The sequence below is a fragment of the Ambystoma mexicanum genome, chromosome 2q (genome assembly GCF_040938575.1).
Source record: "Ambystoma mexicanum isolate Mex_15411 chromosome 2q, UKY_AmexF1_1, whole genome shotgun sequence".
NCBI classification, from domain to species: Eukaryota; Metazoa; Chordata; class Amphibia; order Caudata; family Ambystomatidae; genus Ambystoma; species Ambystoma mexicanum.
The window spans coordinates 231,135,650-231,149,782 of record NC_090924.1 but is presented as its reverse complement, the minus strand read 5'-3'; the positions used below and the strand labels follow the sequence as shown (position 1 = coordinate 231,149,782).

The following is a 14,133-nucleotide window of genomic DNA, read 5'->3' as shown; positions in this document are numbered from 1 at the left end:
AGGCCCTTGGTAAGTGCTGTCTAAGGGTATATATGTATAATGTATGGCCAGGTGTATTTTAAGCACAGATATAGGAAGTGAGAACCCTAATCTGAGGGATCCCAGATGCAGGAACAGAGTACCAATGTGATTGGTTTTATCAAACTGCATTTGGACCCCCCACTTCAACCAACTTCTAACCATTTGCCTGTATCGCAGGGACACAAATAGTGGAAGGGTACAGAAATTAAAGTAAGGGATGGGCTCAGTGCATTCAGTGAGAGAGGTGGGTGCATAGGGAAATGGACGACATAAGGGAGGGACATATGCCACATGGACAGTGGGGGTCTTCAGCAACGCCATGGTGTGAAACAGGAGAGCTCGAGACAATGCACGAGGAGATGGAGATGAGTTCAAGGTCCGGAGAAACATAAGACGGAAGGTAGACATAGAGGGGGGTGGACAAGAGAGGACAAGGACGTAGTTGAAATGAAAAACTGGTGAAAACAGTGGAAGGAAGCGAGAGAGAGGCTGAGACTTAATGTAAAGGGGGCGCAATGAGCTGGTGTGGAAGAAAAGACAGAATGGGAAAGAGAGACCATTTGGCAATCACTCTGTTCAATGAATCATGGATTCTCATGGGTCAATGATTAGACAGTATGTCAAGCACAGGTGCATTCTGTTAAGGCTTCTTTTAAAACTAGCTGCTATGTGTACATATGCTCTACGTATTGTATTCGATTACTGTGTTGTGCTTCCACAATCAGATTCAATAGCATATCTTTTAACTGGGTTCTATGTCTCATGCTTTCGTTGGTGAGTTGTGAAATATTTGAAAACTTGCCAGAATGGCATGGATCAAGCCTTTAAAACTGAGTGTTATGTGGCACACTGGATATAGTAGCCCTAAACCTGTGAATTCCTAAGAACATTGGGTGTTAATCCAAGATTTCTAACCCGCAGAGATGGCACAGAATGCAGTGATATTAGGTGGTGCCAGAGATGGTGTTCGGTGGCACCGGTAGTAGTGGTCATAAAGGACAGTGGCAGAGTGTGGCAACAGCGCGGGTTGGGATGGCTGTCTCATTGTCAACCTTTTGAGCCCTGCCACCTCTTCACAAATTAAGTACTGTGTACATCTATCCCTCTATCACAAGCCGAGTGAGGCCTACATGAAAACTGGCCTGCTTTGTCCCCTGCCTCATATTGCCAGACTTATCAAAAGCTTACTTAAATCAACTCCTCTAAAATCCAGGCCTGATCTTCTCTCTTCCCTGTAGGGATGATCTGAAAACAGACCCATTCTAACAAAGGTTTGCAATCGAAGCAGCCATGCTGGAATCCCTCCAATCCTGCATGAATTCTGGCCTGAAAGCACTTATAAACAACTTTGTAGTGTGAGCATTTTAAGCAACGCAATATAACATGTTTTGAGTAACCCTGATCATTAGTTTGTTATCTAGCAAGACAACGGAAATCGTTCACTCCAACATACGGTACTTAATACAACTAAGAACAGAAACTTGAATTTACCTCAGAAGGATCCTGTTTGTTGTAATAGTAAATTTCAAAAGTCAGGAATTTAGATAAAATGTTACTCGAGGAATACTTCTTATCCCAGCTCAGTATGGAATCACCATTTTCATTAAATTCAGCAGTAAGACCTTCTGGTGGTTTTGGTTTAACTACATTGAAAGAGAAGATACAGATGGTAGACACATTGTTAAATTGGACAAGGAAGCATCTACTTAAAAGGCCCTTCCAGCCACACAGAGAGGGACATACACATAATGCGGTTTATTGTAAACTCTATTTGGAAAGGTAAAGGCGTACATGACACACTATCATTGGGCACCACATCATGCAATGATCAGAAATAATATATTCTTTAAATATCCTTTGAAATTATTTAGCAATCTTTTTTTTATTTTAATGATTTTTATTGTTTAAATATTGAGTTTGATACAGATATCGACAAGTTACAGACTTTGAATAAAACAAGAACCATAAAGAAATGACATAGTAAATGATTCTGGTCACTTGTAATAGTATTTCTATATAGCTAAATCATTTGTTAAGAAATTTGTTAAAATCACTTACGAATATCAAATAAACTATAGTGGATATAAGCCGCATTAATATGACCAGTAGTATAAAATTAATAGTAGTACAAGTCTGCAAAGAGTGACTTATATGTAGTGAATATAGAGATTAGGGGGGAGACGTACAGGGAGACAGACAAGAGACATATAAGAATCAGGAGGGTAGAGGATGGGGGGGTGGGTATATTGGATTATTTCATCAAAATAAACGAATCATTTCGAACATTATTAAGTTCGAGCATTTCAATATGAGTATGGAAATATAGATAGTGATGCAAATATAAGGGTGTAGATTCATGTACCATGAGCGGTTGCATTAAAACAGTTAAGATACCTGGTGAAATAATACCATTTAGCATTATATTTAGGAATTGTGTTATGATTATTGGCCATGCACATTTCCAATTTATGAGTGTTACAAATGGTATTCCACCAGATTTTGGTAGAAAGCAAACTAGAGACTTTCCAGTTAGCAGTGATGCATTTTAAAGCTATACAGATAAATAAATCATAAAGTCTAGCAGAGTCAGATGGGAAATAAGTTGTAATGGCTATACTTCCTAAAAATATGTTAACATAGGAAAAGGGTACATCAACACAGAAGATACACTTAAGAAGCTTCCAAATTTCCTGCCAAAATTTAACAATAAATGAACATTCAAAAAACATATGGATATACGTGGCGGGAGATATGCCACACGACCAACATTTTGCATTATAATTCGGATAGGACTTAGCCAGTTTGGCCGGAGTAATGAATGCTCTATGCATGAAGAAATAATACTGTTGTGAAATATTTTCTGATACCAATATTTGTTTGATCTTAGCAAACAGACGATACCATATCTCATCTTCAAACATGAAGCCCAAATCAAGTTCCCATTTCCGACGTATAGGGAACATCTTATAAGTTGAGGTGAGCATATTGTATATTTTAGAGGCTCGAACTTCACCAACTATGGTAAGGTGCATTAGTCTAAGAGCATCTGGAGTGAGAATTTCATTGGAAAATTGGGCAAGTGCATCAAGGCAGGAATTAATTAAGTTGTTATAAAATTGAAAGTCCTTCTTGGGAATGTTAAATGTGATAGAGATTCGTTGGAAGGACAGGATATGCGGGTCATCTATAATGTGTTGGATGAATCTGATACCTTTTTGAATCCATGTTTTGCGGTTGAGGATCTTATTGTTAATTACTATGTTCTTATTATGCCATAATATTGGGGAAAGATGCTTATTTGGGGTTATAGTGTGGGGAAAGAGAAAGGTTTGTAGAGCTGAGATTGAAACTTTAATAGGGTCTAAAATCTTTTTAGACAAATGTTTGAATATGTATATATAGTCCGTGATGTCGTATGGTAGAACTACTTGTTTTTCTAATGTACACCAGGTCGGGATATCAGCGGATATAGGATCCATGAACCATTGACGAGATTGTTTTATAAGAAATGCATAGTGATATGACTTAAAGTCAGGGAATCTAACTCCTCCCATATCATAGGGGCCTTTCAGTTTCGTCAGAGAAATTCTTTTACTTTTTCCTTTTCCCCAAAGAAAATTAAGTAGAATAGAGTAAATGGATTTGAAAAAGGAAAGGGATAGTGGGACGGAGAGAAGTTGCAAATAGTATAGAATTATGGGAGTAAGCATCATCTTGATAGTATCTAAGCGCCCCCACCAGGAGAGGTATAGTGGAGACCATTTGGATGTTAGATCCTTAAGGGTGCCCAGTAGTGTTTCAGTATTGAGTTTGATTGTATTTGGGATAGTTGGGGCAAAACGAAGACCTAAATATTTGACAGAGCTACTGCACCATTTGAGGCCAAAAGTGACAATATCATGTTTAAGGCAGTATGGATTTAGGGGCATAACTTCTGATTTCTGCGTATTTAATTTATATCCTGAGACCTGACCAAATTGCGATAATACACTCAAGAGGTTGGGAATATGAAGTTTGGGGTTTTTAATTAATATAAGAATATCATCCGCATATGCGGCTATTTTATTTATTGAGGCACCGACTTGAATTCCCGGGATGTTTTTGTTAGCCCTTATTAATTCAAGTAGTGGTTCAAGATAGAGGATATATTGTAATGGTGAGAAGGGGCAACCTTGACGCGTTCCTCTTAGTAGGGGAAAAGAGGAGGAGGTTTGACCATTTAAGTAAATAGCAGATTTGGGGGCAGAATAAAGAAGTTTAACCAGTGAAATAAATTTATCACCACACCCATGCCAACGTAGAGTTTGAAACATAAAATTCCAGTCAACACGATCGAAAGCTTTTTCCGCATCTAATGCAATGGCCGCATAGCCTTGAGTGTCTTTTTTGTCATTGGCTGCAAGGTTTATGGCGTTTAGTAGGAGTCTTGCATTAGAGGATATGTTACGTCCTTTAACATAACCTGTTTGGTCTGGTTTAACTAGACTAGGGAGTGAGGATTCGATTCTATTGGCGAGTATTTTGGCAAAAATGTTGCTTTCAATATTGATAAGGGAAATGGGTCGATAGTTGCTAGGAAGAGTAGGGTCCTTGTCAGGTTTTGGAAAAATGATAAGTAAAGCTTCAGAAAAGGATCCGGAGGAACATTTTTGTGAAATGAAATATGAAAACAGTTTTTTGAGCTTAGGTGTTAAGAGTTGAGAAAATGTGTTGTAGAATTCCGTGGATAGTCCATCAGGGCCGGGTGCTTTACCTTTTCCGAGGCCATGGATGGCTTTGGTAATCTCAATAGAGGTGATGTCCTTTTCTAGATGAGATAGATCAATTTCAGGGTAGGTGGTTCTGCTGATGTTGTTCAAAAAGGAATCAATGTTTTCTCTGGGAATAGCACATTCTGGAGTATATAGATCCGTATAAAATTTTCTAAAGCATTCCAATATTTCTTCAGACCTATGATGCACTTTGCCCAATTTGTCTTGAATGTGAGAGACTTGAACTTTTTCTTTTTTGGTTTTTAAGTACGAAGCTAGCATTTTTCCTGCTTTATTAGAGGTTTGATAGATCTTTGTTTTATATTTAAGAATGGTGCCTGCAGCTAACTCAGTGATTTCTTTATTGATTTCAAAGCGTATCTTAATGACTTGCCGTAGGTTAGCTGAGTTAGAGTCAGTATAGTAGTGTTGTTCTGCAATAGTGAGTTTAGAATAAAGATCATCAAGATGTTTTTTCCTGATTTTTTTATTCTTGCCTGATAGGAACATTATGTGACCACGAAGGGCCGCTTTGAATGCATCCCAATTATTGACAGTGGAGGTATCTTGATCTTGGTTTTCGTTAAAGTATTGTTGAATGAAAGTATTGATGAATTGAATAGATTTAGGATCATTTAAAAGAAAATTGTTAAGTTTCCATCTGGAAGAACCTTTGTTCATATCTGTAAGGGAGAAGGAAGTGATGACTGGAGCGTGGTCAGAAATAATTATATTGGATATCTTGGAGTCTATAATGGATCCAGATAGAGTTTTTGTAGCAAAAATATAATCAATATACTTAGAAATCTTAACCACTGTTTCATTATTGAAGCACAAGCAAACACTGAACCTCTTGAAGATATATTTTCTCTCAGCGCTCTTCAATTGTAATTGCAGGACTATGCTTCATGAGTGCCACCACACAGGATGTGAAAAAGACAAAGGTATGCGGTCAATTGACATCGAAAGCCCTGGGAGCTTTTCAGCGTCTTTTTTATTTTTAAATGGCCCTTTTGTATACAAATGAATGTTGCTATCTAATAATAATATTTGTGCATTACAGAAACTGAGTCTATGATGATATAGCCAACATTGTGTTGTGCCTGTGGCTGTAGACTCCACCAGCAGTGTCCCCGGGGTGATAGCACAGAGTGACACGATGGGTACTAAGCTCCGGTACACACCTTTTATCTTTTGTGCTAACTCAGGAAAGCTGCATCCGCTCTGCAATTTAGGGCTGACTCACATTTCTACTGCAGAAGATGCATATCATTGTGTGCAGAACCTTCGGAAGTCCAGTATGATATGCACATATGCATACTAAACCCTCCTCGAATTTCCCATACCTGGACTCCGGTCCCCCCAAGGGCGTTCAACCTACCGCGGGTTATGAACATACAAATGGTGAAAGGTGCTATACAAATGACATATTACATTATGTGCAGAACAGAGCAGAGGGAGTTATCTGGCTGGTTATCGAGCTTCTACTCTATCCTCATGCTACGTTAATGCGCATGAACTGATAGGAGCTCAGCAGCCAAAGCAGTAATGCACTGCATGTTTCTGTACACATTGACAACCTAGAATACCAACTTGTCTTCCAGCCACATCAAGCCTGCGCAATGAATAGAAGCACTGTTTTGAATGAAGCTGAGCAGTGTTATCAGGGGGAGTGAAGAGCTCTGCATTAGGGAGCAACGGGGTAGGCTCGGCAGGTCTCCCCTGAAGATCTCTTTGCCCAATATCTAGTGATGTGGCGATTGAAAGTCAACCAGAGACTGTTTGGAGATCTGGCTTTGATTCTGTGTGGTAAACGCTGCATATAGGATTCAGATCTCCGCATGCTTTAGAGCGTGTTGTGGCATTTACATAAAAATCACAAAAAAAATATCCGGAGCTGAAGGCGTTCAATCGGACGATAAGTGCAATGGAAATAAAATAGAGCACATTGGTTGGGTGGCTCATGTTAACTTGCCCTTTGCTCAGTTATGAAGAATTTGTAAATTGGAAAACACAAAAAGAACCACCTCCCATAGGACACGCGTCCTAATATGCATAGAATTGCTGGTAAGCAACATTATGGCAAAAAGGTGTTACTACATTTGTGACAAAATTACTTCTGCTCTGGAGGAGTATAAGAATGAGCAGCGGCTAAACCACCTGCTCAACCCCAACACTTCAACAAGCAAACAGGGATCCCAATCATAAATGTAAAACTGGCACAGCCAAGAGGTAAACCTCCATTACCTTTTGTGGTAACGTGGGCAGAGGAAAGGATATATTTTAATTAAATGCACCAATGTACAAAAAAGTATTACAAACAGTATACAACCCACTCCTGTAAGAAGGAACACAAAATAAGCAACAGATATAAAGATGCAGCTCTCTAGGTAATGAAAACAGGGATACAAATGCAAAAAGCAACCACAGTGTTCAGAAAGAATATGTTGCTCAGTGGAAATGGTGCAAAAGTGGGCTAACAAGTCTCTAGGGCCCTTAGAATGACCAGGGGAGCAGTGATGGGTCAAGAGAACCATTCTGGTCCAATGCAGGTTCAGTGGGCAGAGGTGAATTCTGACAGTTGCAGTGACAGTCAAGTCATATGCACGCCTGCTCCCAAAACCACATAACTATGAGAGTTACAATCCTGATGGCAGTTGTACATTCTAAATATAATCCATACTTGAGTTAGGGTATGGGGGCTAGGATCTCTCATAATTATTACAGCCACATCAATTTGATATCATACATGTGTCAGCACTGCAAGCCCAGCTAAACTGTGGAACTGCTATATGCATTCTTGTTAGACAGCCTAGCTCTGCCAAGTGACAGGGCAGGGGACTGGATGGATATGGATCTCATTTGATCCATTGTGATGTTGAGTAGAACCTCTCTCCAGTGAGCCATCTTCCCAGCAGGAGCTGGCCTGGGATTAAAAGGGCACACCTATCCCAAAAGGACTAACCTCACACCAGGGTGCTGCATACCAAAAGGGTCTTTGATGGTATCGACAAGGGAAGGGGAGGAGTTAGTGTAGCGTGTAGAGAGGGTGAGCACAGGTGAGCTGGAGGAAGATTCCACCATCTTGTTTCCACTCTATATATCTCTTCCTTCCTGTCTCCTCCACTTCCTCTAACAGAAAGCACTTTGGGTTTGATGTCATAAGGTGTCAGGAATGGCACTCTGTCAAGAGTGGCACAGGGTAGCCAGGTAGGTGTTGGGTGGCTGTGCTGAATTAAGGTAGCAGATAAGCACACACAGCAGGAAGTTCAACAAGAAAGAAGAGTAGGAAACTGTAGCTGTGAGCCAAAAGGGGCAAAAGATACAAAGGTACAAACAAACTGGATTCCCTCTTGGGGTGTATGCTGAAGTGGGAAAGAGTGTTCCACGAACTTTAGGAAACTCCAGCCTTCTGCACAGATTGCTATAACAGAGGCCCACGCTGTATGCTCATGGCTGGGAACAACAGCAGTTGGTGTCTGTAACACTGGAAACGTGACAAGGGGAGGGGCAGAGGTTGTCTGTCGGAAACCAACAGGCAAGCTCTGTACAAAGGGATTACATAAGACACATGAGAAGACAAGAACAGAAATATCCAGCGAAAAGGAAGTCAATGAGCAATCTAGCAGAAGGAAATGAAGGAAAGGCAGTTAGACTGAAGTAGATAACCAAAGGTGGAGTACAGAGGACTCAAGGAAGAGAACAAGGGAGCAGCAGTCAGGAAAACAGAAGGACTGCAAAGTAGGAAGCAGGTCTGCAGTCAGGAGTGGCACTAGGAGCAGGCAAACTGTAGTGGACTGCGGAAATTGTAGTAGGCTGCAAGGCAGGGAGTCCAGAAGAACAGGTCAGAGAGAGATTAGTAGTAGGCGACAGACAGAGAGCCCAAAATAATAGGACTGCAAGGTAGGGAGCCCAGGCGAGCAGGGCCGTAGGCAGCTAAGTGTAAAACAGGCTGTAAGGCAGAGGAGTGTAGCAAGCCGCAAGGCAGGGAGCACAGAGGACAAGGGCTGTAGGCTGCGGAGGGAGACAGGCTGCAAGGAAGGAGCCCAGAAGACACGGGCTGTAGGCAGCGGAGGGAGCAGGCTGCAAGGAAGGAGCCCAGAGGACAAGGGCTGTAGGCAGTGAAGAGGTGCAGGCTGCAAGGTAGGGAGCCCAGAGGACAAGGGCTTGGAGACAGCAGAGGGTTGCAAGCTGCAAGGTAGGGAGCCCAGAGGACAAGGGCTGTAGGCAGCCGGAGGGAGGCAGGCTGTAGGCAGGGAGCCCAGAGGACAAGGACTGTAGGCAGCCGGAGTGAGGCAGGCTGCAGGGCAGGGAGCCCAGAGGACAAGGACTGTAGGCAGCCGGAGTGAGGCAGGCTGCAGGGCAAGGAGCCCAGATGACAAGGACTGTAGGCAGCCAGAATGAGGCAGGCTGCAAGGCAAGGAGCCCAGTTGAGCAGGGCAGCAAGGAGTGAGCCCAGAGGAGCAGGGCCGCTGACTATAGAGGGCTGCAGAGGACTGTAGTAGGCTGCAAGGCAGGAAGCCCGGAGGACAAGGGCTGTAGGTAGAAGGCAGCGGAGCGAGATCGGCTGCAAAGCAGGGAGCCCAGAAAGGGCACTGGATCAAAACAGGATAATGCAGCAACAGGAACAGCATACAAAGTAGAGGGTCAAGGCAAACAGGAGCGGGGAGATCTCAAGATGCAAGACACTGTGCTCCTGCAGGCAGCTGCTTATATGCAGCCCTGCCCTGTTCTGAGGCAGGCTAATTGACAGCACCTGGAGCAGCACGCCTGAAGACAATCTGCCTCCTCTCTCTCTGGTCCTGAGCAGGGGGAAGCAGCACTGGCCGCTAGGGCTTCTGGGGATTGTGGTCCCAATAACGATGAATGAGAATAGCCAGGAATTGAGGACTGTAGCCAGGTGCATTATGGTAAATGTAGTTAATTGAATAAAATAAGAAAGAACCAAAGTTGAGCAAATGGAAATAAAAGACCAAGGCGTGAATAGGAGTTGTTCAAAGAGTATTAGAAGGATCAATGAGTACCAAGTAGTCCATGATGGTTGCCAATGCGTGCGCCAGCGGCGCGGGCATGACATAAGGCAAGAACACTTCTCTGAAGCAAAGGGATTGGACCCCTAAAGCAGGCTTGCTTTAGACCAATCACATGTAGGCATTTGCCTTTTACACTCACTTCTTCACTGATTCATCTCTGGACTTCAACCCTTTAGGAAGAATTTAGTTGGACCATGTTGGGTGAGTTGTCCTTTCCAAAATCCTCCAGTTGTGAAGTGAAGACAGGAAGTCCAAGGCACGGGCACACTCCATTCCCTACCCATTCCCAGGACACATTAGGGGCGACCTGCTGCTGGAGCAATATCTGCCTCTCTGCCAGCCATGCTGGTACCCAGGACCTTACCGTGCTCGACACAACCTGTCTCCAGAAAATGCCCACACAGTTTATTATAGTTCAAAATACTCTTGCCAACCTCTATAGGTGGAGACAAGGATTAGGAAATTAAGAATATGAAAATGATAACACTATGGTATGATAACAATTGCCACTAGGATTCACCCAGGAGAGGAGCATTTAAAGAAAGGTTGCAAGGAGGTGTTATAGTGTCCAAATTGGGAGAAATGTTTACAGCAAAAAATAATTCCGATTAAAACGTGATTCATGGTACTGAAAATATGAACTGAGAACGCAGAAAGACACCTGGATTTAATTAATACAATTGTATTACATCTATCTCAACCGTATCCCTCTTTGGCAAGCAGTTTATGCTAAAAAGGGAACTGTATTTGCTTTCATGCTCCTGTATACAAGGGGACTATAATCTCCAGCTAAAATATTTTTTGGGCTATTAAAGAACTTGGAGTAGGGTAGGGAAAGTCTTCAAATGGAATGTAGGGCACACAGGAAGCCATTTCATTTTTCCCTGACAACCCCAACGGATAAAAACAATGCACAGGATTAGGGAGATACGTGCATTAGGTGCTGATGTTTTCAAATAAGAAATATAATAAAGATATATCTATGTTTTAACACGACAATGAGTTCCTTGCATGACACCATTGTGTGGACAGGTGGACACAACACATGTGTGTCTGTGAAGGAAAAGATAGGTTTGAGGAGTATCCCGGGGCTGCCCTATTCATAGGGCAAAGGGCTTTGAGGTCAGAGTTTATTGACACTGGTGCTCCTCATCAGAAATTGAACCTGCAGATCTGCTTGAATAATGTTTTTTCAAAAGTAACTGTAGTCGGATATGAAAGACCAGTTATCAGAGGAATAAAGTGTAGATTTGCAGAAAGAAGGCATGAAAAGGGTAGTTACAACTGCAGGGCTAAAAAGCATATAGATACATTAAATATAAAATCATATATTTTGAAGATGTAGTCATATTTTGTTATGTGCGTAGCGTCCTCAACCGTGGCACCCCAGCACTTACTTTTGAAAGCCCTCCTTCTCTCGGAGGCGAATGCAGGAGAAATATTTGGTAAAAAGCATTCTGATTGGTAAGCCTTGCTGCTGCAAGCTTTGATCACCGACAGGGAGAGCTAAGGAAGATGCATACAAAAGAGGATTGAACAAAGCTTTGTTATGGCAATGACCATTTTGTAAGGGCCACTGGAGATGTTACAGCGTGTGAGAGATTTGCTTAATGGTGCTTTAAAGAGCTTGATTTGTTTCTCTGCCTGCCTCTTAGTACAGTGTTCCTTTCCCCTTTTCTGCAGCATTATAATGTATTGCAGTATTAGTATTATTGTTGCTTATGGAAGTCTCAATTTGTATGTTCAAAGTAAATAAAACAGAAGTTCCAAATCCCAATTCAAAATGGCTGCCATTGGCTAAGTAAATTCTGCAGTTCTTTTTTTTTTCGGAAGCATCAGCAAAACCTGGATACCATGCAGGAAGGAAGCATACAGGACAGAGGAACTGTGGGAGACTCCTGAGGTGACAAACGATTATAAAAGACCTAACTTTTCAGATCACTGTCACCGAGTTATTGCAGAGCTGTGGAACAGGCAGATAAGCATAGAGCAACATGAGTACTTCCCAGGACAAGTGCCTGTGAATGGTTCTGTGGGCACTCAGGAGGCTACCGGTCTACGGGGTGTGGCAGGGCTTGAACTCGGTTAAACTAGCAGTTTTTGGTGTAGGTAGGACTTGTCATTTGTGGAGGCAGGTTCTTTCGCTCTAGACGAAGGGTGTCTACATCACTTCTCCCCACTGTGCCACTGCTGCTTGTCTGCCAGCAGAACAGTCTGCGCAGTACGTCTTCAACCATCCACAGTTTGCACCACAGATGCAGCCGAGCCCATAATGCACACGCCTCCTCCTTTCGCCTTTTGTTCACACATCTACAAGTGGCTCAGCCTGGGTGCGGTGAAGAGCCAGGTGAAGCTGCCTTGCAACAGTACCACCAGTTTGGCGTTCACCCTCTGAAAGTCAGCTACCATAGCAGGAGCAGAGTGAGTGAGTGCCCTATATATTCCTACCAGAGGAAAGTGAAACAGCGGGCCCAAAGAAGGGGACAGATTTGATTTGATTGCAATGTAATGGAATCGATTTTTGAGAGGAATGCGTAAATAACCAAATCTAGGTAATACAATCAGGATTGGCATGTGTACAATATTAGGGTTTAAGGTAAGTCTCTATCTCATTTCCCTCTTCTGCATTGTATGGAGATGGAAGCTACACCCCTCTCAGCCCAGAGATTTCAAGATGCCGTGTGTTACGTTGGAGCAGTTCACCTGGTCTTGGCTTTCTTTTCTGCATGCTGCCACTTCTACCAATAGACTTACAGGGGACAATACTTTGTCTCACAATCCCCACAAAAAACGTAATCGGTCCAGCTTTTTACAGCAGATACAGGGCAACTTGACAAATAAGTAGTGACTTTTCCAGAAAGGAAGCAGAGAGGTTTAATGCAGCCATCTTCAACATCATGGAGACACTGGAGGGAAGGACTATAGAGAATAGACTATAAGGAATCGACTTGCTCAACCCTCAAACCTTTCCTAGTTTTATTATTAGCAATCTTAAGACCCTGCAGAATAATAATAAAAAGGGGCCGGTAACAAGGGAGTCTTTCAGTAGAGACAGAGGCGTAGACAGGGTAGGGCCTGAGCGGGCAATGCCCACCCAAAATCTGTAAATGCCCACTTAACAGCACCGTGTGGCATTTACAGAAGTTACTGTCACTGTGTTGGGCCCAACTGCATTACCTTCAGACCCCACTTGTTAGACAATCCTGGCTACGCCTCTGAGTAGAGACATCCAGGAAGCAACAAGAACCCTTACTATGTATCACAGGTGGGCCAGGACATTTTCTCGGACATAACTGAACAAGTCCTAGTGTTAAAACACCTAAAAAGTCAGTTTAAAAACAAACTGATATCTTGGCGAATCAAGAAAGAATGTTGGCCTGCATCATGAGGAAATCTGATGTCAGATACTGGAGCTTGATAAACCAAGGTGACAATTTCCAGTCCCTGGTACAGGTGAACCTCATTGAAGAGAGTAGATGGATTCACCACTTTTAAAGCTCAATGAAGAGGTGAAAGACAAAGTGACCTCTTATAACGTGGAGGTTGAGGAGAGCTGGTCTCTTTTGTGTACTTCTGCTGAAACTGAAACTTCTGATCATAAAGATCAGCAAATCAATGGCCCCAGGTTCCGAATGGACTGTCCTGAAAACTAGTCCAAAAATGTGGGTCAAGCTACTGTGCGACTTGTTCCAGTTAATTATTAACTGGAGGCAAACTCCAACTACCTGGAAGCAGTCACACGTTGTGCCCATTTTTAAAAAGGGAAGCCGATTGACATCTACGAATGACCTTCCGATAACCTTACTGGATGTTTATTCCAACATTTTCACTTACCTCCTGCGTCAAGAATGAACCTGCTGGGCCGGCGTAAATAACATTCCTTGACCAGTTGGTCTTAGGGCAGGAGTGGGTACAACCTGTGCAGGATATGTGGTACATACGGTTCAGGAGTCAGTGTGGGGACAGGTTAACATGAACATCTTTGCCACCACCATAGACCTCTCCTTGGCATATGATCAGGTCAATCTGGGAATTCTCTGGACAAAATGAAGGGATCTGGGACTGCCAATGGAATTGCTAACAATACTAATCCACCGCCACTCCAACACAACCATCAGGGTTCGATTAAATTTGGAGGGTGATCTCACCGGAGCAATCCCCACAGCCAGGGGTCTGCACCAGGGATGTATCCTGGCCCACTTTATGTTCACCATTTATTTAGCGGATCTAGGTAGGATTATTAGTGAGACCTCCTTCATCTCGCCGTACATTAAGTGGGCCAGGATCCCCTGGATATCCTTCACGGATGACATTGTGCTGATGGATTG

The 14,133-nt window shown here is 42.8% G+C and overlaps 1 protein-coding gene across 3 annotated transcripts in view; it reads right to left on the bottom strand.

Moving 5' to 3' along the window:
* The window catches only part of IL4R (interleukin 4 receptor), a 318,820-nt gene that overhangs the window by 77,681 nt on the left and 227,006 nt on the right, over positions 1 to 14,133 (bottom strand). For all 3 annotated transcript variants that reach the window (XM_069647185.1, XM_069647187.1, XM_069647186.1), the window contains one exon: positions 1,513 to 1,664. In XM_069647185.1, the coding sequence (XP_069503286.1) occupies positions 1,513 to 1,664 (152 nt within the window). The remainder of the gene's footprint in view (positions 1 to 1,512; positions 1,665 to 14,133) is intronic.